This window comes from Oncorhynchus kisutch, linkage group LG17, assembly GCF_002021735.2.
Source record: "Oncorhynchus kisutch isolate 150728-3 linkage group LG17, Okis_V2, whole genome shotgun sequence".
NCBI lineage: Eukaryota > Metazoa > Chordata > Actinopteri > Salmoniformes > Salmonidae > Oncorhynchus > Oncorhynchus kisutch.
In genome coordinates, this window is record NC_034190.2 from 75,145,110 (window position 1) to 75,171,987 (window position 26,878).

Sequence of the window (26,878 nt, forward strand, 5' to 3'; positions counted from 1 at the left end):
CAGAGACGCGTACAAAGCTCTCACTCGCCGTCCATTTGGTAAATCCGACCACAACTCTATCCTCCTGATTCCTGCTTACAAGCAAAAATTAAAGCAGGAAGAACCAGTGACTCGGTATATAAAAAAGTGGTCAGATGAAGCAGATGCTAAACTACAGGACTGTTTCGCTATCATAGACTGGAACATGTTCCGGGATTCTTCCGATGGCATTGAGGAGTACACCACATCAGTCACTGGCTTTATCAATAAGTGCATCGAGGACGTTGTCCCCACAGTGACTACGTACATACCCCAACCAGAAGCCATGGATTACAGGCAACATTCGCACTGAGCTAAAGGGTAGAGCTGCCCCTTTCAAGGTGCGGGACTCGAACCCGGAAGCTTACAATAAATCCTGCTATGCCCTGCGAAGAACCATCAAACAGGAAAAGTGTCAATACAGGGCTAAGATTGAATCATACTACACCGGCTCCGACGCTCGTCTTATGTGACAGGGCTTGCAAACTATTACAGACTACAAAGCGAAGCACAGCCGCGAGCTTCCCAGTGATACGAGCCCAGACAAACTAAATCACTTCTATGCTCGCTTCGAGGCAAGCAACACTGAGGCATGCATGAGAGCATCCGCTGTTCCGGATGGCTGTGTGATCACGCTCTCCGTAGCCGACGTGAGTAAGACCTTTAAACAGGTCAACATACACAAGGCTGTGGGGCCAGACGAATTACCAGGACATGTGCTCCGGGCATGTGCTGACCAACTTGCAGGTGTCTTCACTGACATTTTCAACATGTCCTGATTGAGTCTGTAATACCAAGATGTATCAAGCAGACCACCATGTCCCTGTGCCCAAGAACACAAAGGCAACCTGCCTAAATGACTACAGACCCGTAGCGCTCACGTCCGTAGCCATGAAGTGCTTTGAAAGGTTGGTAATGGCTTCACATCAACACCATTATCCCAGAAACCCTAGACCCACTCCAATTTGTATACCGACCAAACAGATCCACAGATGATGCAATCTCTATTGCACTCCACACTGCCCTTTCCCACCTGGACAAAAGGAACACTTATGTGAGAATGCTATTCCTTGACTACAGCTCAGCGTTCAACACTATAGTACCCTCAAAGCTCATCACAAAGCTAAGGATCCTGGGACTAAACACCTCCCTCTGCAACTGGATCCTGGAATTCCTGACCGGCCTCCCCCAGGTGGTGAGTGTAGGTAGCAACACATCTGCCACGCTGATCCTCAACACTGGAGCTCCCCAGGGGTGCGTGCTCAGTCCCCTCCTGTACTCCCTGTTCACCCATGACTGTATGGCCAGTTTGCAGATGACACAACAGTGGTAGGGATGATCACCGACAATGATGGGACAGCCTATAGGGAGGAAGTCAGACCTGGCCATGTGGTGCCAGAATAACAACCTATCCCTCAACGTAACCAAGACTAAGGAGATGATTGTGGACTACAGGAAAAGGAGCACGCCCCCATTATCATCGACGGGGCTGTAGTGGAGCAGGTTGAGATCTTCAAGTTCCTTGGTGTTCACATCAACAACAAACTAGAATGGTCCAAACACACCAAGACAGTCGTGAAGAGGGCACAACAAAGTATATTTACCCTCAGGAAACTAAAAAGATTTGGCATGGGTCCTGAGATCCTCAAAAGGTTCTACAGCTGCCACATCGAGAGCATCCTGACTGGTTGCATCACTGCCTGGTACGGCAATTGCTCGGCCTCTGACCGCAAGGCACTACAGAGGGTAGTGCGTACGGCCCAGTACATCACTGGGGCTAAGCTGCCTGCCATCCAGGACTTCTACACCAGGCGGTGTCAGAGGAAGGTCCTAAAAATGGTCAAAGACCCCATTCACCCCAGTCATAGACTGTTCTCTCTACTACCGCATGGTAAGCGGTACCGGAGTGCCAAGTCTAGGACAAAAAGGCTTCTCAACAGTTTTTAACCCCAAGCCATAAGACTCCTGAACAGGTAATCAAATGGCTACCCGGACTATTTGCATTGTGTGCCCCCCCAACCCCTCTTTTTACCCTGCTGCTACTCTCTGTTTATCGTATATGCATAGTCACTTTAACTATACATTCATGTACATACTACCTCAATTGGGCCAACCAACCAGTGCCCCGCATATTGGCTAACTTATATTTGCATTGTGTCCCACCCACCACCTGCCAACTCCTCTTTACGCTACTGCTACTCTCTGTTCATCATATATTTATAGTCACTTTAACCATATCTAAAGGTACATACTACCTCAATCAGCCTGACTAAGCGGTGTCTGTATGTAGCCTCGCTACTGTATGTAGCCTGTCTTTTTACTGTTGGTTTATTTCTTTACCTACCTATTGTTCACCTAATACCTTTTTTGCACTATTGGTTGAAGCCTGTAAGTAAGCATTTCACTGTAATGTCAACTACACCTGTTGTATTCGGCCACGTGACAAATAAACTTTGATTTGATTTGATTGATTTAAATGTATCATCTGTTCTAAAACCGAAAACTCTTGAGTTTGACTGCCTAGAGTTAGTCAACCTAGAGTTCAGGTTTAAACTCTGCTAACCCTGCTTTCTGAAACAGAGCCCTGGTAAAATAGAAGCAATTATGATTGTGTTCGAGAAAAGAAATATATACATCCACGAATAACAACGTACTGAACGCAGCCCAGGTAGCGGTACATCTAACCACCACCCATTCTCCCGGATCGCCCGCCCAGTCGCCACCCCCTATGTGTAACGCGCACGGAGGACGGTTGCTTGTTTGTGGAGTTTAAACGAAACGGTGCGCGACCGTAGCTTTGTCGTTAGTTTGAGAAGTTTAGGACAAATGTAGTTCGCTTGCCACACTGTTCTAACCAGCGAGAGATGCTTTGTTGTTTTACTGTACTACCATACCGCCCCAGAGCTTTTAGCCACGTTTTATCATATTTTAACCCCTGCGTCATGGTTTCGTAGGATGGAAGTAGACGACGTGTCGGTTAGAGAGCAACTTTTCCACAACAAAGTGCGAGAGATTTTTGTAAGTACGCTAATGCTCTTTGTTTATAAACCTCAAAACATAAATCATTTCAGCGAGATATTAATCCGTGGTGCATTTCGGGAAGTGGCTTTATTATGTTCATAAAAGTTTGCATACTGATAGTGATGTTATCGTTTCTTCCTCTACTGAAGTTCTGTGGTTACTGTAGCCTATAACTTATTACAAGGGAATCCCTTTACAGGGGTGTGTGGTGTGTGTGTAGCTGGTCATTAATGTGGCTGAGACACAGAAGGGTAACCCAAGGAGCCTTTTCTTCCACCTTGGGCCTCCATCCATATGCATTTCTGTATGTTTCTTCTTGTAAAGCCTTGGCTGTAGACTATCATGGTTGTGTGTAATGAGAGCCATGCATAACTTATAGTTGTATAGATTCCATTCAGTATACAAAACATGTACTTTAATGAATAGCTATATGTAATGATTTTACCTATACTGTTGCCACCTGGTTCCACCACATTGACTTCTTTATGGGATGTTACGCTGGGTTGTGTTCAGTAGGGCACACTGTAGCAAAACCTTTCACAACATTAAATGTATATCTGCATTCTATTTGGAGGAGTTTTGGTGGTAACTCTTTCACTCAGGTTTAAAACGTTTTGTCCTTACTGAATACAACACTGTACGGATGGCACAGAACAGCTCCTGCTGAACTTCAGACCTGATTACTATTGCTTCAACAGGGCACATCGAGATGACCCTTAACCCCGCAACGCACAGCAGTTCTCATGTAGACCTAGCTACAGCAGAGCACGCCTTGTTCCATGAGCCAAAAAGATAACAGCACTGTACTTTAAAGACCACATCTAATCTTGCATTTTGTAGGCTTATTCTGTGAGTCAGAAATGACGACAACGTTGCAGAATGCCAAGACCCTCATGATGTGAAATTGTATTTCAGTATCTAGACTAGAGGTCGACTGATTATGATTTTCCAACGCCGATACTGATTATTGGAGGACCAAAAAAAGCCAATACCGATTAATCGGCCCATTTTTAATATTTAAAAAAAATATACATATATTTGTAATAATGACAATTACAACAATACTGAATTAACACTTATTTGAACTTTTAACTTCAATTTAGTCTCAAATAAATAATGAAACCTGTTCAATTTGGTTTAAATAATGCAAAAACAAAGTGTTGGAGAGGAAAGTAAAAGTTAAATATGTGCCATGTAAAAAAGCTAACGTTTAAGTTCCTTGCTCAGAACATGTGAAAGCTGGTGGTTCCTTTTAACATGAGTCTTCAATATTCCCAGGTAAGAAGTTTTAGGTTGTAGTTGTTATAGATCTATTTCTCTCTATACCATTTGTATTTCATATTCCTTTGACTATTGGATGTTCTAATAGGTACTTTAGTATTGCCAGCCTAATCTCAGGAGTTGATAGGCTTGAAGTCATAAACAGCGCTGTGCTTCAAGCACAGCGAAGAGCTGCTGGCAAATGCAGGAAAGGGCTGTTTGAATGAATGCTTACGAGTCTGCTGCTGCTGCCTACCACCTTTGTCAGACTGCTCTATCAAATCATAGACTTAATTATAATATAATAAACACAGAAATATGAGCCTTAGGTCATTTAATATGGTCAAATCCGGAAACTATCATTTTGAAAACAAAATGTTTATTCTTTCGGTGAAATACGGAACCGTTCCATATTTTATCTAACCGGTGACATCCCTAAGTCTAAATATTGCTGTTACATTGCACAACTTTCAATGTTATAATTATGTACAATTCTGGCAAATTACGGTCTTTGTTAGGAAGAAATGTTCTTCACACAGTTCGCAACGAGCCAGGCGGCCCAAACTGCTGCATTATACCCTGACTCTGCTTGCACAGAACGCAAGAGAAGTGACACAATTTCCCTAGTTAAAAGAAATTCATGTTAGCAGGCAATATTAACTAAATATGCAGGTTTAAAAATATATTCTTGTGTATTGATTTTAAGAAAGGCATTGATGTTTATGGTTGGGTACACATTGGTGCAACGCTAGTGCTTTTTTTTGCGAATGCGCTTGTTAAATCACCCGTTTGGCAAAGTAGGCTGTGATTAAATGATAAATTAACAGGCACCGCATCAATTATATGCAACGCAGGACAAACTAGATAAACTACTAATATCATCAACCATGTGTAGTTAACTAGTGATTATGTGAAGATTGATTGATTTTTTATAAGATAAGTTTAATGCTAGCTAGCACCTTACCTTGGCTCCTTGCTGCACTCGCATAACAGGTAGTCAGCCTGCCACGCAGTCTCCTCGTGGAGTACAATGTAATCGACCATGATCGGTGTCAAAAATGCCGATTACCGATTGTTATGAGAACTTGAAATCGGCCCTAATTAATCGGCCATTCTGATTAATCGGTCGACCTCTAACCTAGACATACTCCATATGTTACAGCAGACTATAATGGGTAGAATTATACAAAGATGAGGTGTGTATCAAATCAAATCAAATTTTATTTGTCACATACACATGGTTAGCAGATGTTAATGCGAGTGTAGCGAAATGCTTGTGCTTCTAGTTCTGACAATGCAGTAATAACGAACAAGTAATCTAACTAACAATTCCAAAAAACTACTGTCTTATACACAGTGTAAGGGGATAAAGAATATGTACATAAGGATATATGAATGAGTGATGGTACAGAGCAGCATAGGCAAGATACAGTAGGTGATATCGAGTACAGTATATACATATGAGATGAGTATGTAAACCAAGTGGCATAGTTAAAGTGGCTAGTGATACATGTATTACATAAGGATGCAGTCGATGATATAGAGTACAGTATCTACGTATGCATATGAGATGAATAATGTAGGGTAAGTAACATTATATAAGGTAGCATTGTTTAAAGTGGCTAGTGATATATTTACATCATTTCCCATCAATTCCCATTATTAAAGTGGCTGGAGTAGAGTCAGTGTCATTGACAGTGTGTTGTCAGTAGCCACTCAATGTTAGTGGTGGCTGTTTAACAGTCTGATGGCCTTGAGATAGAAGCTGTTTTTCAGTCTCTCGGTCCCAGCTTTGATGCACCTGTACTGACCTCGCCTTCTGGATGACAGCGGGGTGAACAGGCAGTGGCTCGGGTGGTTGATGTCCTTGATGATCTTTATGGCCTTCCTGTAGCATCGGGTGGTGTAGGTGTCCTTGAGGGCAGGTAGTTTGCCCCCGGTGATGCGTTGTGCAGACCTCACTACCCTCTGGAGAGCCTTACGGTTGAGGGCGGTGCAGTTGCCATACCAGGCGGTGATACAGCCCGCCAGGATGCTCTCGATTGTGCATCTGTAGAAGTTTGTGAGTGCTTTTGGTGACAAGCCGAATTTCTTCAGCCTCCTGAGGTTGAAGAGGCGCTGCTGCGCCTTCTTCACGATGCTGTCTGTGTGAGTGGACCAATTCAGTTTGTCTGTGATGTGTATGCCAAGGAACTTAAAACTTGCTACCCTCTCCACTACTGTTCCATCGATGTGGATAGGGGGGTGTTCCCTCTGCTGTTTCCTGAAGTCCACAATCATCTCCTTAGTTTTGTTGACGTTGAGTGTGAGGTTATTTTCCTGACACCACACTCCGAGGGCCCTCACCTCCTCCCTGTAGGCCGTCTCGTCGTTGTTGGTAATCAAGCCTACCACTGTTGTGTCGTCCGCAAACTTGATCATTTCATCATGATAACAAAAATATGTTTGATACAAATGTGAAATGCCCCAGCCCCCCCAAAAATAATATATTTTTTGAATATGTGAGAATGGCCAGAACAATCTGAGATGCCAAAAACACTTTCGGGCTATGCTGGTGTGGGCCCAGTAGGCTTAATACTAAAAATATGCTTCAATGCCCAAAGCGTATCTTGACATTGTCCCTTTCACCTAGGCCTAATTCTTCTCAACTACCCCGGGCCTTGCTTAACCTTTTAGCTACCATACAGTCCTAAGCTTATTTCTTCACTGTTTGTTCACTCTCACACACTGCGTAATCATTTGACCTCTGGTCATTAAAGGGGCTTTAGCCTTAGCTTATCATCATTGACCCTGATACAAGCCCCTCTCATCTTGCTACCTTGAAAATGACTTGGTAGTTAACGTTTCAGTAATCTTGTGACGTCATCCTTTCAAAGTGTATCAGAGACCAGAAGATGTTCTGTCCCACATCAGTATTGATCTGTTATTCAACTTCCTCTCGGTAATGGAAAATATTTGGACTATTATTATAAGGACATGCAGACTTTTCATGTTCCATACCATTTGTTGATTGTTTTTGGCTGTTGCGCATCAATTAGATTTATCCTCTTGTTCCACTTGTAAACTTAGCATTGTACAAACTCTTCAATGTGTTGGCATGAAAGCTGCTTTGAAAGCGAGGTAGCTGCAGCTTTTCTTTTTACTCTGCCACTGTCTCCATCTGTACAGAATGGGTTTTTACTCTGCCGCTGTCTCCATCTGTACAGAATGGGTTTTTACTCTGCCGCTGTCTCCATCTGTACAGAATGGGTTTTTACTCTGCCGCTGTCTCCATCTGTACAGAATGGGTTTTTACTCTGCCGCTGTCTCCATCTGTACAGAATGGGTTTTTACTCTGCCACTGTCTCCATCTGTACAGAATGGGTTTTTACTCTGCCGCTGTCTCCATCTGTACAGAATGGGTTTTTACTCTGCCACTCTCTCCATCTGTACAGAATGGGTTTTTACTCTGCCGCAGTCTCCATCTGTACAGAATGGGTTTTTACTCTGCCGCTGTCTCCATCTGTACAGAATGGGTTTGTACTCTGCCGCTGTCTCCATCTGTACAGAATGGGTTTTTACTCTGCCGCTGACTCCATCTGTACAATGTTGCGCCCACTTTCTGCACCGCCTTCAGCCCATCATTTGGCTGTTAAACCCAAATTAAACCCTCTTGAAACTCCAGCTCCTTGTTCTCAAATGCCTGGCCAACTGGGCAGTGCCTTCAACACAAGCTCAGGCAGGCAGAGACCTTGGCCATTAGACACACTCTAAACTCTAGCTCCTCGGCCTATTCTCAACAACCAGGTTCATGTTGGGGCAGGAAGTGAGCAGTAGAACACCATGCATGAAAGGGTTTATTCATTTTAAGTTTGCCCAACTGTCCACCACCACCTTCCACCACAGAAGCCCAGCCTCCGGCTGTTAAAACCCCTTCTAAGCCCAGCTCCTTGTTTAGAACTGCCTGGACAGAAAGCCCAGCCTCCGGCCGTTAAAACCCCTTCTAAGCCCAGCTCCTTGTTTAGAACTGCCTGGACAGAAAGCCCAGCCTCCGTCCGTTAAAACCCCTTCTAAGCCCAGCTCCTTGTTTAGAACTGCCTGGACAGAAAGCCCAGCCTCCGACGTTAAAACCCCTTCTAAGCCCAGCTCCTTGTTTAGAACTGCCTGGACAGAAAGCCCAGCCTCCGGCCGTTAAAACCCCTTCTAAGCCCAGCTCCTTGTTTAGAACTGCCTGGACAGAAAGCCCAGCTTCCGACGTTAAAACCCCTTCTAAGCCCAGCTCCTTGTTTAGAACTGCCTGGACAGAAATCCCAGCCTCCGGCCGTTAAAACCCCTTCTAAGCCCAGCTCCTTGTTTAGAACTGCCTGGACAGAAAGCCCAGCCTCCGGCCGTTAAAACCCCTTCTAAGCCCAGCTCCTTGTTTAGAACTGCCTGGACAGAAAGCCCAGCCTCCGACGTTAAAACCCCTTCTAAGCCCAGCTCCTTGTTTAGAACTGCCTGGACAGAAAGCCCAGCCTCCGACGTTAAAACCCCTTCTAAGCCCAGCTCCTTGTTTAGAACTGCCTGGACAGAAAGCCCAGCCTCCGACGTTAAAACCCCTTCTAAGCCCAGCTCCTTGTTTAGAACTGCCTGGACAGAAAGCCCAGCCTCCGGCCGTTAAAACCCCTTCTAAGCCCAGCTCCTTGTTTAGAACTGCCTGGACAGAAAGCCCAGCCTCCGACGTTAAAACCCCTTCTAAGCCCAGCTCCTTGTTTAGAACTGCCTGGACAGAAAGCCCAGCCTCTGACGTTAAAACCCCTTCTAAGCCCAGCTCATTGTTTAGAACTGCCTGGACAGAAAGCCCAGCCTCCGACGTTAAAACCCCTTCTAAGCCCAGCTCCTTGTTTAGAACTGCCTGGACAGAAAGCCCAGCCTCCGACGTTAAAACCCCTTCTAAGCCCAGCTCCTTGTTTAGAACTGCCTGGACAGAAAGCCCAGCCTCCGACGTTAAAACCCCTTCTAAGCCCAGCTCATTGTTTAGAACTGCCTGGACAGAAAGCCCAGCCTCCGACGTTAAAACCCCTTCTAAGCCCAGCTCCTTGTTTAGAACTGCCTGGACAGAAAGCCCAGCCTCCGGCCGTTAAAACCCCTTCTAAGCCCAGCTCCTTGTTTAGAACTGCCTGGACAGAAAGCCCAGCCTCCGACGTTAAAACCCCTTCTAAGCCCAGCTCCTTGTTTAGAACTGCCTGGACAGAAAGCCCAGCCTCCGGCCGTTAAAACCCCTTCTAAGCCCAGCTCCTTGTTTAGAACTGCCTGGACAGAAAGTTGCCTTCCTCCAGGTAGAACTCAACATGTGTTTTTCACCTACAACTGCTGACTGGTCTCTCTGTCTGTCCCTCTCTCTGTTTGTTGGCTAGGTCTTTCACCCCCTTGTGATCCCCCTCCTACCTACCGGTACTTTCTCTTTGTGGGATATAGCAGGCTTATTGCGAACACAGCACATTGAAAGATTTCCTCCACAGTTTGTTGGCTAATTTTGATGCTGAGCATTTGTAGCGTCATTGTTTTGTTGCGACATGCATTTGACATTTTGCGGTACCAGGCTAGCTATACGTCACGATTGGTAAGAATTTCTCAACAAACCTACAAAACCATAGGCTACTTGGCGTATGCGTTATGTAAGGAACAGTGAATGGGAATGATTGTCACCAGTCATGTCTGTAGAGAAGGCATTGTTTTGTGTTGCATTCAGTTCATGTTGGGGAAAACAAAACATTGTAGACAGTTTCAGATACCTGTCCTGTTAGCTGGAATCTATTGTCCAAGTGCTAAATTATCACTGTTGGGGACATCAGCCCAACCAGGCTATAGTGTTGGATCTATTCTCACTGCCTCAATGAGAAACAATCCTGCAATGGCAGTGATTTTTAGGAACTTCACTGTGGTTAGGGCCCAGTTGTTAATATGGGTGATACAACCACTGGTTTTCCCCAAATCTCATTGTTGCCATCCTAGAAAGAGGGACAGGGAGATCGCCTGTCCCACCAATGGATTGGAGGAGGAGGAACCCCACTTTGTCACTGTACCATATGTCCTCATCTTCCGTTGTTAAATGTACTTTGTATGTCAGAGTAATGTAGTGTCTAGGCATTGACATGAAGGTGGGTGCGTGTGCAGATGCGTTTTCCTCTCCTTAAATGTTATTCTACAGTGAAGAATAGAACAAGAAGTTGTTGACCTTCTACTGCACTGAAATAATGCCCTAGAAACGTGATCATATGTATTGAACAAATAGGCCTACAATTGAATAAGAGGAATGCTATTTCAGTGGATTGACTGTCAAAGGTTCCATTTGATTTATTTCACAAGGACAAGATGTGCTTGGGTAAGCATTATTCAATCTACAGGAAACAGTCTTTTTCCAGGCAGTGGTAGCCATTTTGTCACATTTCTGCCACTCTCTCAGGATGAGGTAACTTTCTTTCTCAACTATTGTTTTCTGCAGTTAATGTCACCTCAGGGTGAACTCCTGAATCCTGCCACCATCGCCTCTCTTCCTCTGGGCTGGGGAGAGGATGTTTGTCTAGGCCTAGCCTTACATGTTGTGTTTTATGTGTGTCCTTGGTTGTCTCTCTGAATAGTTCCAGTTAACTCAGCATTTCCTCCAACACCAATGGTGAAACGTATTAATCTCTCACCACATCCTGTGATTTTAGAGTTGAAGCTCTGTGAGTATAGTTGTGAACAGTTGACCACTGATTTAGTTTCAAGAGGCACATTCTCAGATTTTTACCCCAGACGACCAGCCCGGCAGACAGCTATTAGACTGTATCCGATTAAATGGGATTAATCAATGTTCAGTTGGTCAAGGAGTCTGTTCTCTTACAGAAGACAATATCCCTAGATTCATTGAGGCTGGCTGTATATTGACCCAAATAGGGGTTTAAGGTCTGTCTAGTTGCACACTTTTTCTTCCCGTCCTAACCTGATCCCAGTCCTCCACTCTCACCCTGTTTCTCCCGCTCTCTTCATCTGGCTAAACTGGTATATCTAATCTGCAGACTCCATCTGTTTCTCTTGGCCTAATGGCCTTGTCTTGCATGTCTCTGTCACCATGTCACTATACAGGCTGGGTCATTTCAAAACCCACCGCACCGTTGACAGTGGATAGTAATGCAATGTGATGGAAGAAACAAATCCTAGCTTATTGTGACCTGAAACGGTTTGCTTCTAAACATTTACTGGGTGAGGCTTCCTGAGTCCAACCCACACATCTTAACTAGATAGCTAGTTACACAACTGTGCCAGTCAGAAAGGAGAACAACCAGACTATCTATCCTCCTCTGTTATCTATCCCCCTGTTATCCTGTCCAGCCAGCTATATCCTGTCTATCCTCCTCTGTTAACTAGCCCCCTGTTATCCTGTCCAGCCAGCTATATCCTGTCTATCCTCCTCTGTTATCTAGCCCCCTGTTATCCTGTCCAGCCAGCTATATCCTGTCTATCCTCCTCTGTTATCTAGCCCCCTGTTATCCTGTTCAGACAGCTATATCCTGTCTATCCTCCTCTGTTATCTAGCCCCCTGTTATCCTGTCCAGCCAGCTATATCCTGTCTATCCTCCTCTGTTATCTAGCCCCCTGTTATCCTGTCCAGCCAGCTGTATACTGTCTAGCCCCCTGTTATCCTGTCTAGCCAGCTGTTATCCTGTCTAGCCAGCTGTTATCCTGTCTATCCTCCTGTTATCCTGTCTATCCTCCTGTTATCCTGTCTAGCCAGCTGTTATCCTGTCTATCCTCCTGTTATCCTGTCCAGCCAGCTGTTATCCTGTCTAGCCAGCTGTTATCCTGTCTAGCCAGCTGTTATCCTGTCTAGCCAGCTGTTATCCTGTCTAGCCAGCTGTTATCCTGTCTAGCCAGCTGTTATCCTGTCTATCCTCCTGTTATCCTGTCTATCCTCCTGTTATCCTGTCTATCCTCCTGTTATCCTGTCTAGCCAGCTGTTATCCTGTCTATCCTCCTGTTATCCTGTCTAGCCAGCTGTTATCCTGTCTATCCTCCTGTTATCCTGTCTATCCTACTGTTATCCTGTCTATCCTCCTGTTATCCTGTCTAGCCAGCTGTTATCCTGTCTAGCCAGCTGTTATCCTGTCTATCCTCCTGTTATCCTGTCTAGCCAGCTGTTATCCTGTCTATCCTCCTGTTATCCTGTCTATCCTCCTGTTATCCTGTCTATCCTCCTGTTATCCTGTCTAGCCAGCTGTTATCCTGTCTAGCCAGCTGTTATCCTGTCTATCCTCCTGTTATCCTGTCTATCCTCCTGTTATCCTGTCTATCCTCCTGTTATCCTGTCTATCCTCCTGTTATCCTGTCTATCCTCCTGTTATCCTGTCTAGCCAGCTGTTATCCTGTCTAGCCAGCTGTTATCCTGTCTATCCTCCTGTTATCCTGTCTAGCCAGCTGTTATCCTGTCTATCCTCCTGTTATCCTGTCTATCCTCCTGTTATCTAAATTCCAGGGTTATTACTGTTGTGATTTTCTTTAGTTTTTCTTATTAGTTAAGATTTCTATTTGAAATTCAGTTTCAGTTTTTTAGATCAGATTGACTATTTAAAATAAAAATAAAAATTTAGTTTGCTTAAAAAAAAAGATACTACTTCTGTTTTTATATTTATTTTTAGGGGATGAAGTAGCCTATGCTTGGGAGGCTAGGAGCCATGTATGTGTTTGTATACATTCTGGGATGTCACTTCTTGCCATTGTGGAGCAGTATTGCATAAAGTGATGGGTCAGGTTATAGATTAGGTTTGAAGGTAGACTCAGCGAGGTGATGTAGATGTAAACAATAGTAGTGGGTCGATTTCCGCAGCAACCAGGAGTGTTGATGCATGAGGCTAAACTTCTCTGCTGTTTTGGTCCTGTAGCTACAGCTACCACTTGTAGCACAGCGCAGTGACTAGGTGAGAGAGGTATTGCATGGCGCTCATGTCAATATCTGCTGTGCTGCTGGTGGAAATATCATCTTGCTGAGTCTCACTTGATCATTTAACGGTAATCTCCATGTGACCTGTAGGAAGCATGAAAATCCCATTTGAAAAAAAGCTTGAAAACCCCATTTGATTTTTGTCTTAAATTTAGAATAAAGACACTTAACATAATTTGTGATGGATTTTAGTTATATTTGGAGTCAAAGATAATAGTTTGTATCTCAGTTTACTAAATATATTTTTCATTTAGTTGTAATTTAATTTTCAGTTTACTATAATAACCTTGGTACAGTCCTAAAGTATGTCTGCACACTCAAGGACCCCCAACCTTGTCAAGCTTCTTCGATAATCACTTTCACAGCAATTCATGTCAGCCATGAGTACAGCTCCTAGTGATGATGACCAACATCACAGGGTCCTGTGTGGATCAGTTGGTAGAGCATGGCACTTGTAATGCCAGGGTTGTGGGTTCGATTCCCACTGGGGGCCAGTATGGAAAAGTCTACACTTTGGATAAGAGCGTAGACCTGCTAAATGACTCAAATGTAAATAAAGATGATAATCAACTGTCAGAGAGTCTGAGTTTAAACCAAACGACCTACGTGACCTATCTCAACATTTACCTGATATTTATTTAGACTTTTTTTTTAGAATTGATTTATTTGACCTTTATTTAACCAGGTAGGCAAGTTGAGAACAAGTTCTCATTTACAATTGCGACCTGACCAAGATAAAGCAAAGCAGTTCGACACATACAACAACACAGTGTTACACATGGAGTAAAACAAACATACAGTCAATAATACAGTAGAAACAAGTCTATATACAATGTGAGCAGGTGAGATAAGGCAAATAAAGGCCATGGTGGCAAAGTAAATACAATATAGCAAGTAAAACACTGGAATGGTTGATTTGCAGTGGAAGAATGTACAAAGTAGAGATGAAAATAATGGGGAATGGCTCCTAGACTGAGGTTGGGATTATTGAACTGAGCTGCATATTTTCCAAGAAAACAAAAGATGTCTTTCAAGTAAAATCCTGGTGATATGCAATGATCTGTATTAGCCTAATCTTTTGGTATTTTGTTTATTTCCTCTGTCAAGATCTGTGTTCTCCTCTTCACCTGCCTCTACATACTGTCCTACCTCATCCTCACCCATTTCAAGAAGAATGCAGACTATATCACCACTGGTGAGTATGGACGTCTGCTTGCCTGGCTGAAATGACTTGAGGGATTATGTTAAACACATCCATCCATCAAACTAAACTAACAGTCCGTTAGAGGAAATGGAAGCTGTTGAAAAACCTCTAGATGACATTTTCTTTTTGGAATGTTCTTGTCGTGTTATGTTTATGGAGACCACACCTTCCCTTGTGTGCACAGCAGAAACCTATTGTTCAGACCTCTTAGACTGTATTTTACACAAGCAGTCAGATTCTGATTATTGGAATTGATCTTCTGACCATTCAGACTAGCTCTGACAAATATCTGATGTAATTGGTCAAAAGACAAATTATATGGAAAAAACTATTAGAATTGGGCTGCCTGTGTAAACAGCCTTGGATGTAGATTTAGTGAAATCAGTTCATTGGTTTCTTTGAGTTAGTCTTTTGTAAGTGTTGGGCTGCTAGAATACTGTACATTGTCTTGTTCTAGGACGTCCACAAGCCTCAGGACTCGCCTGAAGGCAGTACCAGTTAAAACAATTAATGGAAGTATGTATGGAAGTTGTTTACCCCCCCCCCCCCCAAAGGGAGCATTAAATATGTGTAGAATGTATTTTATAATTTTCCTGATCTGTCTTATATCTCTGATATAGGACAGACACTTCAAAACAAACTTCCACATAGTTCCCCCAAAATGTATGTCATTCAATGCATTTCTATGGGCTAATGGCAGTAAGGCCAGATCAATGTTCCAGTAAATATTTTTTGACAAAACAAATTGTCTCCCTATATTAAAAAGATGGAGAACAAGGAATGAACACAAAATACTGCCGTTTTGGTACAGCCAACTAGCACAAAAATAATATTGTGATATTGTCAAAATAATACGATACATTGTCAAAACTAATATCTCTGGGCCTCCTGAGTGGTGCAGCAGTCTAAGGCACTGCATGAGTGGAGCAGCAGTCTAAGGCACTGCATTGCATGCAGTGAAAGAGGTGTTACTCTAGCACTGCACGCTGACCGGGTCGCCAGGTGTACGGTGTTTCCTCTGACACATTGGTGAGGCTGACTTCTGGGTTAAGTGAGCAGTGTGTCAAGAAGCAGTGTGACTTGGCGGGGACGTTTTTCGGAGGACGCATGGCTCTTGACTTCGCCTCTCCTGAGTTCGCACGGGAGTTGCAGCGATGGGACCAGACTGTAACTACCAATTGGATATCACGAAACTGGAGTAAAATAAGTAATATCTCAACATTTAACTGTACAGACCCCCCATCACTAATTGAATGTGTGTTTTGTTTCCCTATCAACCTGTACATGTGGAGGGGTAGCAGCTATCTATCTGGGCCTATAGGGGCCTTGGCCAGAACACACAGGGCCCTACACTGCTGCAGGAGGTTGTTATGGAAACACCTCAGGCTTGTGGGTCAGCTGGGTGAAGGGTGGGACGAATGTTCCTTTTAAGATAAACACGTACCCTGTCCTTTCCAAGTATGACCATTTTATAATTGAATGTGCGTTATGTTGCTCTCAAGTGAACACAAAGTGTGGATGTGCAAATGCAATTGGTTATGTGGCTTTATGTAATCACTCCAATAAGGTGTGGTTATAGAAAACAGCTGTAGCACCTCCTACGTCTGGCCTGTATCTGTATCCTTCTGGCAGAGGTTTGGTAGTGGGCCAGCCCACAGCCTACTCAGCCAGTGTGCTTATTGGGTTTTGGAAAGGTGGACAGCTGAACCTGCTCTGCATTAGCAATACAGTGTTTTTGAATGCAATGAATGTCCACAGCAGTCAGTCAACACCACCAGCAGAACGTTTGTGCCTCACAGCTTTAATTGAATAGTGGGGTGTTGATGGTCTGAATCAATTGAGATGCTACTAACTGGTTTGTCTTGCACTCAGACCGTGTTTTTTCAAACTCTTCTGTTCCTCTTCTTGACTCATACAGGCATACCAGAGATGTTTGTTCTTTGGACCTCTTGAACACGGTGTACTCTGCATATCTCTGTTGTTGAGGCCAACTCCTTATTTCCCCTCCATCCGTTTTGATCTGTGTCTTACCGTTTTATCGCTCTGTTTTTAGAATCTTCCTCTCCTTTACCTCTTCCTCGCCTCTACCTCTCTTTACCTCTTTCCTCGCCTCTACCTCTTTACCTCTTCCTCGCCTCTACCTCTCTTTACCTCTTCCTCGCCTCTACCTCTTTACCTCTTCCTCGCCTCTACCTCTCTTTACCTCTTCCTCGCCTCTACCTCTTTACCTCTTCCTCGCCTCTACCTCTCTTTACCTTTTCCTCGCCTCTACCTCTCTTTACCTCGTCCTCGCCTCTACCTCTCTTTACCTCGTCCTCGCCTCTACCTCTCTTTACCTCGTCCTCGCCTCTACCTCTCTTTACCTCGTCCTCGCCTCTACCTCTCTTTACCTCGTCCTCGCCTCTTTACCTCACTTTACCTCTTCCTCGCCTCTTTACCGCCTTCCTCTCCTCTACCTCCAAGCTCCATCAATATTCCTACCATTTTACTTCTCTTATCTGTCTAGTTGTTTGGTTTGGAGACGTTTGTTTTCAAGGTTTCCTTCAGTTGCCAAGATGCTCATGTTCCTTTAGTCAGTACTAGGTTGCCTTACTAGCATGTTGGTATAAATGTATTACTCACTCATATGTTTATCGCCATTTTTCAGATGACATTGAAGATGCGACCGTCAACAAAATTGCGTAAGTAAAGAGCGTAAGGCTGAACAAACTGACTTGGTAGCAGTCTGCAGCACGTTGACACAGTCACTCACTGTGTCAGTTTGAGCTAGTATCTGAGTCAATGTGACCAAATGGAATGACACCACCACTTGGCTGCAGTTTTATCAGTCTGCCCGGTGTAACTGTTAATGTCCTTCCTACCCTTTGTCATACCAGTTGGCACTATACTGTCCTCTTCCCTTCTCACAGAGAAGCTACAGGAAACACACACTCCAAAATGCTTTATTGTCCATTTCCATGAAAATGAATTTCTACACTGTCACAAACTCTCTCCCCCTCCAGGCTGTGGCTGTGTACATTCACCCTCTCTGTGGCTGTGTACATTCACCCTCTCTGTGGCTGTGTACATTCACCCAGGCTGTGGCTGTGTACATTCACCCAGGCTGTGGCTGTGTACATTCACCCAGGCTGTGGCTGTGTACATTCACCCAGGCTGTGGCTGTGTACATTCACCCAGGCTGTGGCTGTGTACATTCACCCAGGCTGTGGCTGTGTACATTCACCCTCTCTGTGGCTGTGTACATTCACCCTCTCTGTGGCTGTGTACATTCACCCTCTCTGTGGCTGTGTACATTCACCCAGGCTGTGGCTGTGTACATTCACCCTCTCTGTGGCTGTGTACATTCACCCAGGCTGTGGCTGTGTACATTCACCCTCTATGTGGCTGTGTACATTCACCCAGGCTGTGGCTGTGTACATTCACCCAGGCTGTGGCTGTGTACATTCACCCTCTCTGTGGCTGTGTACATTCACCCTCTCTGTGGCGGTGTACATTCACCCAGGCTGTGGCTGTGTACATTCACCCTCTCTGTGGCTGTGTACATTCACCCTCTCTGTGGCTGTGTACATTCACCCAGGCTGTGGCTGTGTACATTCACCCTCTCTGTGGCGGTGTGTGCTGTGCTGCTCCTCCCCATCTCCATCCTGTCCAATGAGGTGCTGCTCACCTTCCCTCACAGCTACTACATGCAGTGGCTCAATGGATCACTCATCCACGGTACTGTACCTTGTCTATACTACAACCAACACAGCATTTCATGTCTACACCACAACGCACTCAATCTGTAGTCTTCTATAGTCTTCTGTTTTAAACCATATTTAAATCCTAAGTATCGATAGTCAGTGAGCTTGAAATCAATATGAACCGTGCTTGACGTTGGAAATTGTTAAATAGGACAAAACACACATCACGACAAGAGACAACACTACATAAAGGGAGACCTAAGGCAGCAACACATGACAACACATCATGGTAGCAGCACAAAACATGGAACAAACATTATTGGGCACAGACAACAGCACGAAGAGCAAGAAGGTGGAGACAACAAGCAGCCACAACTGTTGCCTTTGGTTTTATGGCAAATATAGTGTGGTGTTTGGAAAAGGTAAGTCATGTTATCCTTTCACAGTAATTAAACAACCAGCAGAAGTGGGCCCCATATGTTAGTTGTTGGTGTGAATAACAAGGAGCACTGTCAACTCCAACTCTACGTCACTGAACCCTGTAGCTTATTACCATGGATCCCTACAGATGTTAGTGGACTTGACTGTATGCCCCCCAATAGTTTTACCCTACCCAGCCTGGCTGCGCCTCCTTGTGGCGGACTGTGGTACTGTTAACAGTCAAACGTACTTCACCTTTGGGCCTGTTGTTAATATTTGCTAATAGATTGTTCTATTTCATGGTGTTTCATAGCGTTCTAATCTGTCATGTTCTGACCATATCTCTTCTCTTTCTCTCCAACAGGCTTATGGAACCTAGTGTTCCTGTTCTCCAACCTGTCCCTGGTCTTCCTCATGCCCTTCGCCTACTTCTTCACTGAGTCGGAGGGCTTCGTGGGCTGTAAGAAGGGGGTGATGGCGCGGGTGTATGAGACGGCGGTGGTGTTGCTGCTGCTCACTCTGCTGGTGCTGGGCATGGTGTGGGTGGGTGTTGCCCTGCTGAACAACACGGCCAGGGAGAGCCTCTACGGTCAGTTGATCTTTGACTTTGCTATTCATATAAGCCATTTTGCTACTGTTCGCAATGGGTATTTTGAAGAATTGAATTGGAGTCCTTTATTTTTGAGAACCATATATGAAAATCCTTTCTCTGGTGACCTTTTTATATCCCATCTCAGACGTGTGGGAGTGTTACCTGCCCTACCTCTACTCTGCCATCTCTCTGTTTGGAGTGCTCCTGCTCCTGTGTAAGTAGCTGACTAACTTGTGATCAGTTGGTCATGGTCAGATATATTTTTGTATTACATTTTAGTAATTTAGCAGGCACACTTATCCATAGCAACTTACAGGAGCGATTAGGGTTAAGTGCCTTGCTCAAGGGCACATCGACAGATTTGTTTTACTTAGTTGGCTCTGGGATACGAACCAGCGACTGTTCAGTTACTGGCCCAACGCTCTTAACCGCTAGACTATCTGCCACCCTACCACTTCCTGTCTCCCTGCAGTGTGCACTCCCTTCGGGCTGTCCCGCATGTTCAGTGTCACTGGGAGCCTACTGGTCAAACCAGGGGTGAGTGACAATCCACATAGTATACCCCTATATACAGACAATAACAACACTATACCACTGTTATAACTTGATGACATCCATCCCCTGTGTTTCTTCAGCTGTTGGAGAATGTGGAGGTGGAGATGAACTGTGCTGCATTCGAGGAGGCTTCTCTCTCCAGGAAACTCAACAGTGAGTTGACTACCATGTGCTAGAGTACACAGACAGGATGCTCACACTACACCATGCTATTATGACTCATCCTAGAGGAGATGGTGTTGACCTTGCTCTGTTCCTTGTAGGAGGTAGCACGTCATGCAGAATCAGTGTAAACGTGGAGCCTTTGAGGATGCAGTTCCTCGGCATCCAGGCCAAACGCATCGCCCTCCGTAAGACCAAGATGTGTATATAATACTACTGTGTTTTATTACCTTCTGTGGGTATTGACTGATTTAGGGCTGCAGCATACAGGGATCACTGTGGGGATACTAGGGTTGGATAGCATTCATTGGAAGATTATTATTATAAAAGTACAACATTGATTTCATTCAGGCATTATAAAAAGTCCAGGAATAGCAACACTGCTCACCGGGCGACAGACCGCATTGTGTACAATGGTTCTCAACTCGCCTGTCTCTCTCTCTCTCTCTGTCCCTGTCCCTGTCTCTGCCTCTCTCTGTCTCTGTCTCTGTCCCTGTCTCTGCCTCTCTCTGTCTCTGCCTCTCTCTGTCTCTGCCTCTCTCTCTGTCCCTGTCCCTGTCTCTGCCTCTCTCTCTGTCTCTGTCTCTGCCTCTCTCTCTGTCTCTGTCCCTGTCTCTGCCTCTCTCTGTCTCTGCCTCTCTCTCTGTCCCTGTCCCTGTCTCTGTCTCTCTCTCTCTGTCCCTGTCTCTGTCTCTCTCTCTCTGTCCCTGTCTCTCTCTCGCTCTTTCTCCCACCCCCCCTCTGTCTCTAATTCTCCCCCCCCCCCCCAGAGATGCGGAGGAGAGCATCACCATGGCAGCGGAACCTGTTCTACCCTCTGGCCATGCTCTTGCTCCTAGCTCTAACGGTGGTGTGTGTGTTGATGGTATGTTTCCACGTTCTGGAGCTCCTGTTTGACGAGACGGCCATGCCCAGAGGAATGGGGGTGAGGACTCTACCAAGGGGAATAAGGGGATGTGTGAGCTGGTAGGGGCTTTGTATGGATTATTGGCTTTTATAGCATCAATTCTAGACCATGTGCTGTTAGTCTTCTTGTAGGGCTGGGCGATATGGCCGAAAACTATCTCAATTATTATTATTATTATTATTATTTTTTTCATATGTATGAGTGAGTCCTTCAAATTAGTTGCTGACTGCTGTATAAAATCAAGCACACAGCCATGCAACCTCTATAGACAAACAATGGCAGTAGAATGGCCCAGTAACTTTCAACATTGCGCTGTCATAGGATGCCACCTTTCCAGTAAGTCAGTTTGTCAAATTTCTCCCCTGCTAGAGCTGCCCCGGTCAACTGTAAGTGCAGCTATTGTGAAGTGGAAACATCTAGTAGCAACAACGGCTCAGCCACAAAGTGGTAGGCCACACAAGCTCATAGAACGGGACTGCCAAGTGCTCAAGTGCGTAAAAATTCTGTCCTCGGTTGCAACACTCACTACCAAGTTCCAAACTGCCTCTGGAAGCAACGTCGGCACAAGAACTTCGAGAGCTTCACGAAATACGTTTCCAAGGGTGAGCAGCCGCATACAAGTCTAAGATCACCATGCAAAATGCCAAGCATCAGCTGGAGTTGTGTAAAGCTCGTCGCCATTGGACTCTGGAGCAGTGGAAACTCATTCCCTGGATTGATGAATCACGCTTCAACATCTGGCAGTCCGACGGGTGAATCTGGGTTTGGCGGATGCCAGAAGAACGCTAGTGCCAACTGTAATGTTTGGTGGAGGAGGAATAATGTTCTGGGGATGTTTTTCATGGTTCGGGCTAGGCCCCTTAGTTCCAGTGAAGGGAAATCTTAACGCTACAGCATACAATGACATTCTAGACGATTCTGTGCTTCCAACTTTGTGGCAACAGAAATGGTTTGTTGAGATCGGTGTGGAAGAACTTGACTGGCCTGCACAGAGCCCTGACCTCAACCCCATCGAACATATTTGGAATGAATTGGAACGCCGACTGCGAGCCAGGTCTAATCGCCCAACCTCACTAATGCTATTGTGGCTGAATGCTGCAGGGACTTGCTTCCAATGTTCCAACATCTAGTGGAAAGCCTTCCCAGAAGAGTGGAGACTGGTATAGGGAGGACCAATTCCATATTAATGCCCATGATTTTGGAAAGAGATGTTCAACAAGCAGTTGTCCACATACTTTTGATCATGTAGTGTATGTTGAATTCTAATTGTATATTGCCACTGTTGCTCCTGAATAGCCTGTTCTATTCTATATGAAGTTACTGAGGACCATTATATGTTATATTGATTTAAGACGACACAAATACAAGGATTATGCGGAGGAGGGAGGGAACATTTTACAACCAATTGGCATTAACCGTGTGTTTCCTCTGCGTGATAGGACCCTCGTCTGGGGACAACTTCCTTCTCCATGTTTGGTTCTCTGGGAGCAGCAGTGCAGGTGATTCTCATCATGTACCTGATGGTGTCGTCTGTGGTGGGCTTCTACAGTTCTCCTCTCTTCGCCTTCCTGCTGCCCCACACTCAGGACACCAACCTCACACAGATCATTGGGAACTGTGTCTCTCTTCTGGTCCTCAGCTCAGCACTGCCAGTCTTCTCTCGTACTCTGGGTAAAGGCTCTCCCCTTTCCCCTGGTTGAGTTTCTGTGTTCTTGTCTCATATGGTTGAACAAAAATTGACGCACTGTTATTAGACAGAGCTTCTGGTTGCATTATCATTTCTGACCAGAGGAGGGTGTGTCTATGCAGTCAATCACTATGAACGCTGTGTAACCTTGGCCATGTTCAAGTACTGCGCTTCACAAATACACCCTCACCAGTCAGAGGATCTGAACTTTATCCATCCATGATGAGCAGTAAAGCAGTTACAGAGCGTTGAACCACATTCTATCTGTTCTTCAGGCATCACACGGTTTGACCTGCTGGGAGACTTTGGGAGGTATAACTGGCTGGGGAACTTCCACATAGTGTTCCTGTACAACATTTTGTTCGCTGGCCTCACCTCTGCTTGCCTCATCAACACTCTCACCTGGACTGTGCAGAGAGAACTCATACGTGCCTTTGGTATTTACATCAATCAATCCAAATGTATTTCTAAAGCCTCTATATACATGAAACAGTGCTTGACAGGAAGATATGTCTATGGTCCTGTTTCCTGATTGTTCCCTATGTTGGCTCTTTGTTTAGTTTTTATAATAATAACGCTTTCATAAAGCTTTACATCTTTCCATTTAAAGGGATGTTCCACTCCAAATACAACCGTACCTGATTTGTCCACTTATCTTGGCTGCAGCCGAATCCCCGCATCAGCTATTGAATATGTATTTGATTCGTCATATTGTGTTACTTTCATTATGCAGTAGAAGGTCTGTGCTAGTTGCCGATGGTCAGTGTGTTTTCAGAGTGACTGAACTGTGAGCACGCTAGCAAGGTGTTCCCTCCCAACTCTGGGCCTGGCCATGTTTCCCAATGGGCTGCTCTCCTTTCTTCAAGATGCAATTAAATATCAGATAAAGGCCTATACAATTCTCTCAGGAAAGTGAGAGGGGAGTAGGAGTCCCCTAGGGGCCTGTAGGTCTAGCCGCTGGCCCACTCCCCAGCCCCTCACACACGTACACACTCCCCAGCCCCTCACACACGTGCACACTCCCCAGCCCCTCACACACGTGCACACTCCCCAGCCCCTCACACACGCGCACACTCCCCAGCCCCTCACACACGCGCACACTCCCCAGCCCCTCACACACGCGCACACTCCCCAGCCCCTCACACACGCGCACACTCCCCAGCCCCTCACACACGCGCACACTCCCCAGCCCCTCACACACGCGCACACTCCCCAGCCCCTCACACACGCGCACACTCCCCAGCCCCTCACACACGCGCACACTCCCCAGCCCCTCACACACGCGCACACTCCCCAGCCCCTCACACACGCGCACACTCCCCAGCCCCTCACACACGCGCACACTCCCCAGCCCCTCACACACGCGCACACTCCCCAGCCCCTCACACACGCGCACACTCCCCAGCCCCTCACACACGCGCACACTCCCCAGCCCCTCACACACGCGCACACTCCCCAGCCCCTCACACACGCGCACACTCCCCAGCCCCTCACACACGCGCACACTCCCCAGCCCCTCACACACGCGCACACTCCCCAGCCCCTCACACACGCACACACACTCCCCAGCCCCTCACACACGCACACACACTCCCCAGCCCCTCACACACGCGTTTAGCCCCTCCGCCCAACAAAAACAACAGTGTAGAGCCATATATATATATATATATATTACACACACACCCCTTACTCACAACAGATGTCATCTCTCCTTTCCCGTGATCACAACAGATGTCATCTCTCCCTCCCCAACTGCTTTTGTTCTGTTTTGTGATTGATGGACTTTCTTAGCACCCAAATGTTCTTGTCCACATACTCTTTCTCTCTTGCTTGTGATCTGTGTGTGTGTGTGTGTTGGCGGTAAACGTGTCGTTACACCTTTTTAACCGTATGTGTTTTATGTCTCCGCAGGTCTCCACAACCTGCCTCTGACTGTGTCCCGCACCACCATCCCCCTCAAGCTCCTCCTGGACAATGGCCTGTCAAAGATCCAGTGACTGACATTCCCTTGACCAATCAATTGTCATCTCTAACACCCGACCGGGACCTAAGTCTCCTGAAGAGCATTCCCATTGGAACAAAAGGCACCTTGTCTTCAGTCCTCCAGCCTATCGGTGTCTGGATCACCAGAATGAAAAGACAGAAGTGGAGGAGTAGAAGTGCAGTTTGGCCAATGGTGCAGTAGAGCGCTGCTCACTGACTAATCACCAATTAATACAAGTTGACCTGGGGAATCAATTTAAATCGTCTCAGACTACAATACTGGGGTTATATTGGAATCATTGTGCACAGTAATCTGAGCCAAAAACGAGATGTTCTGGAACCAATAAAAGATTCTGGAACTGAAAAAGGGCTCTAATCTGTATCAGGGTTCTTGTTGACATTGTGACATCATACAGAGCATCCTGGATGTCCTAATGCCTTGTGAGAAACTCTGTGGGTTTGAGAGGTTGAGCTGGGACTGACTTACTTTACTCTTTGGACACACGTGTCAAAGCTATTTTGGAACATTACATTGTGACTGACTGACATTTCCTTTTCCTGCTCTGGGGTTCAGCGTTTGAATAGTCTCTCGCTCGCTGCCGCCTCCCCCCTCATGTTAAACCACTCTTTTTGGGCCTCACTCATCCTGTGAATCCCACTTCCATGTTTTTTAAGACGTCTGTCTGTAATGGTGTTGTGTTTGTTAATGAGAGGAGGATGTTTTAAAATGAGGTTTGAGGGATCACTCACTCTATTCTACATATCTTCATATCGTGGAGGAAGAGAACGGGACAGGAAAGGGTTGTGTTCATTAGGTTACATTTGAAAACTTTTTGCAACAGAAAAAAGTTTGCGTTTCGGTCTTTTTCTTTTCTTCCATGTGGTGCCTAATGAACACGACCCATGACTTGTTTTTAAACTCATCACTTGGAATTAGTGAATGATACATGAAAAAATACCTTAACACATATAGATGATTTAATTTTTTAAGGAGGTTGTGTCATTGGTCGTATAATGGCATTTCTGTTTACTTTTTCTCATGGGTTTTTAACCCCCTAAAGGAGAGCTTCCTAAATGCAAAGTGACGCTCACTAGTTTTGGGTATCCTGCCTTGGACCAATCTTACTGTGAATGTTTTTAATGTTTGTTAATATTAACCTAAGTGCAATACTGGTTACTGTCCACTGCCAATTCCAGATGTTTTTTCTGTTCAATTCATATTGGAATAGTCTAAATGATCTGTGGCTTTGTTTTTATTTGTGTCATGGTTCTCCTTTGCTGTATCAGCATGTTAAGTTGTGGTAGTATTCTTTATTATTAGCTGATAGTCAGAGTTCTGTTCCGTTCATCACCAGCAGGGGGCAGGGTCTCCAAATTCACCAAACTCACCTGGCAGCCTGCTGAACGTTTACCTGAAGTTATTTTATCCTTGATCAATGGTCAGTCATTAAAGTTGACTAATTTCACTAGCCTGGTCCCAGATCTGTTTGTGCCATCTTGCCAACTCCTTTGCCACTCATTGTCATACTAAACAGCATTAAGATTCCATAAGAATTTGGCAAGTGAGCAGAAACAGATCTGGCACCCATCAATTCAATATATTCTTTGGGGAGCACAATGTTTGAGTGGGCTGGTTACTTAGGGGTGATAATGTTAAAGTGCTACTCTTTTTATTAGTTAATCAAGGGCATTTTTTACTGTGAGACTGCAGAACCTCTTTAATCTGGGAGCTGATGGACATTTTATTTTGTATTGTTTAAAAACGCTAACGTAATGAGAATGTGACCGTAGGTGTTGCTTTCAGCAATTATATATATTTTTTATGTACTAGGGAGGAAAAAGGACAAATGTATTGCATTTTCCTATACATAGTCTGTCATCTGGATTGGTATGAATAATAAGACTGTTTAGAGTGCAGTTAGATCTAGAGTACATCTATAAATCATCGGGTCTCATTGTCCAGCCCATCCCGGTTCCGGGCTGTGTGATTGCGAGTGTCGGCCCATCCTGTGCCAGTGTGTCTGTCTTCTGAGTGTCGTGTGCGTGTCTGTCCTCTGTCCCTCCACCCTTAGTCGCCTTGCTTTAATCAGGTCCAGAACAAAGCTGTTGTATTTTGTCCTGTTTGTCATCAGAGGCCGTCCCTGACGCCGCTACAACCCAAGAGGAGACTCTCGAGCGCGCTCTCCTTCACCACCACCCACCTAATCCTCTTTTTCCTCCACCAGTTTTCCTTGCATATTATTCATTTCCTCTTGGAAGGAAGAAAAATAAATCATTGTTTCTCCTTGATTTTTGTTTGCGTTTCTTTCTTGTTTTCTTTTGTTGGATGTTTGATTTGTCTTTTGTTTTGTGTTGCCTTTTCCTCCACTAAAAGGGTGTGTCTAAATGTTTGCGGAATGCTACTTCCTGTGAATCAAATTTGATTTGTCACATGCGCCGAATACAACA

The 26,878-nt window shown here is 45.2% G+C and overlaps 1 protein-coding gene and 1 non-coding gene across 6 annotated transcripts; both read left to right on the plus strand.

Annotated features, from left to right (window-relative positions):
• The first annotated feature begins 2,666 nt into the window (after positions 1 to 2,666).
• On the plus strand, positions 2,667 to 26,719 carry LOC109878418 (limb region 1 homolog-like protein). 5 transcript variants are annotated; one of them, XM_031794602.1, is made up of 14 exons: positions 2,670 to 2,799; positions 2,973 to 3,036; positions 14,345 to 14,432; positions 17,089 to 17,122; positions 18,019 to 18,158; positions 18,909 to 19,133; positions 19,282 to 19,350; positions 19,609 to 19,673; positions 19,772 to 19,844; positions 19,955 to 20,041; positions 20,624 to 20,778; positions 22,200 to 22,431; positions 22,723 to 22,884; positions 24,359 to 26,719. In XM_031794602.1, the coding sequence occupies exons 2-14, from the start codon at positions 2,974 to 2,976 to the stop codon at positions 24,442 to 24,444; spliced, it is 1,479 nt and encodes a 492-aa protein (XP_031650462.1). In that variant the 5' UTR covers positions 2,670 to 2,799; position 2,973; the 3' UTR covers positions 24,445 to 26,719. The 5 variants fall into 5 exon arrangements, with proteins under 5 accessions (XP_031650463.1, XP_031650462.1, XP_031650461.1 ...); XM_031794601.1 differs by having other exon boundaries at positions 2,674 to 3,036; XM_031794603.1 differs by lacking the exon at positions 22,723 to 22,884 and having other exon boundaries at positions 2,667 to 3,036.
• On the plus strand, positions 13,658 to 13,730 carry trnat-ugu (transfer RNA threonine (anticodon UGU)). Its single transcript has one exon. It is a non-coding gene; the product is annotated as a tRNA-Thr (tRNA).
• Positions 26,720 to 26,878: the final 159 nt, after the last annotated feature.

Coding starts and splice junctions, on each gene's coding strand:
- LOC109878418 (XM_031794602.1), top strand. CDS start 2,974: ATGGAAGTAGACGACGTGTCGGTTAGAGAGCAACTTTTCCACAACAAA. Junction 18,159..18,908: donor CAATGGATCACTCATCCACG/GTACTGTACCTT, acceptor TCTCTCCAACAG/GCTTATGGAACCTAGTGTTC. Junction 20,779..22,199: donor CCATGCCCAGAGGAATGGGG/GTGAGGACTCTA, acceptor TCTGCGTGATAG/GACCCTCGTCTGGGGACAAC.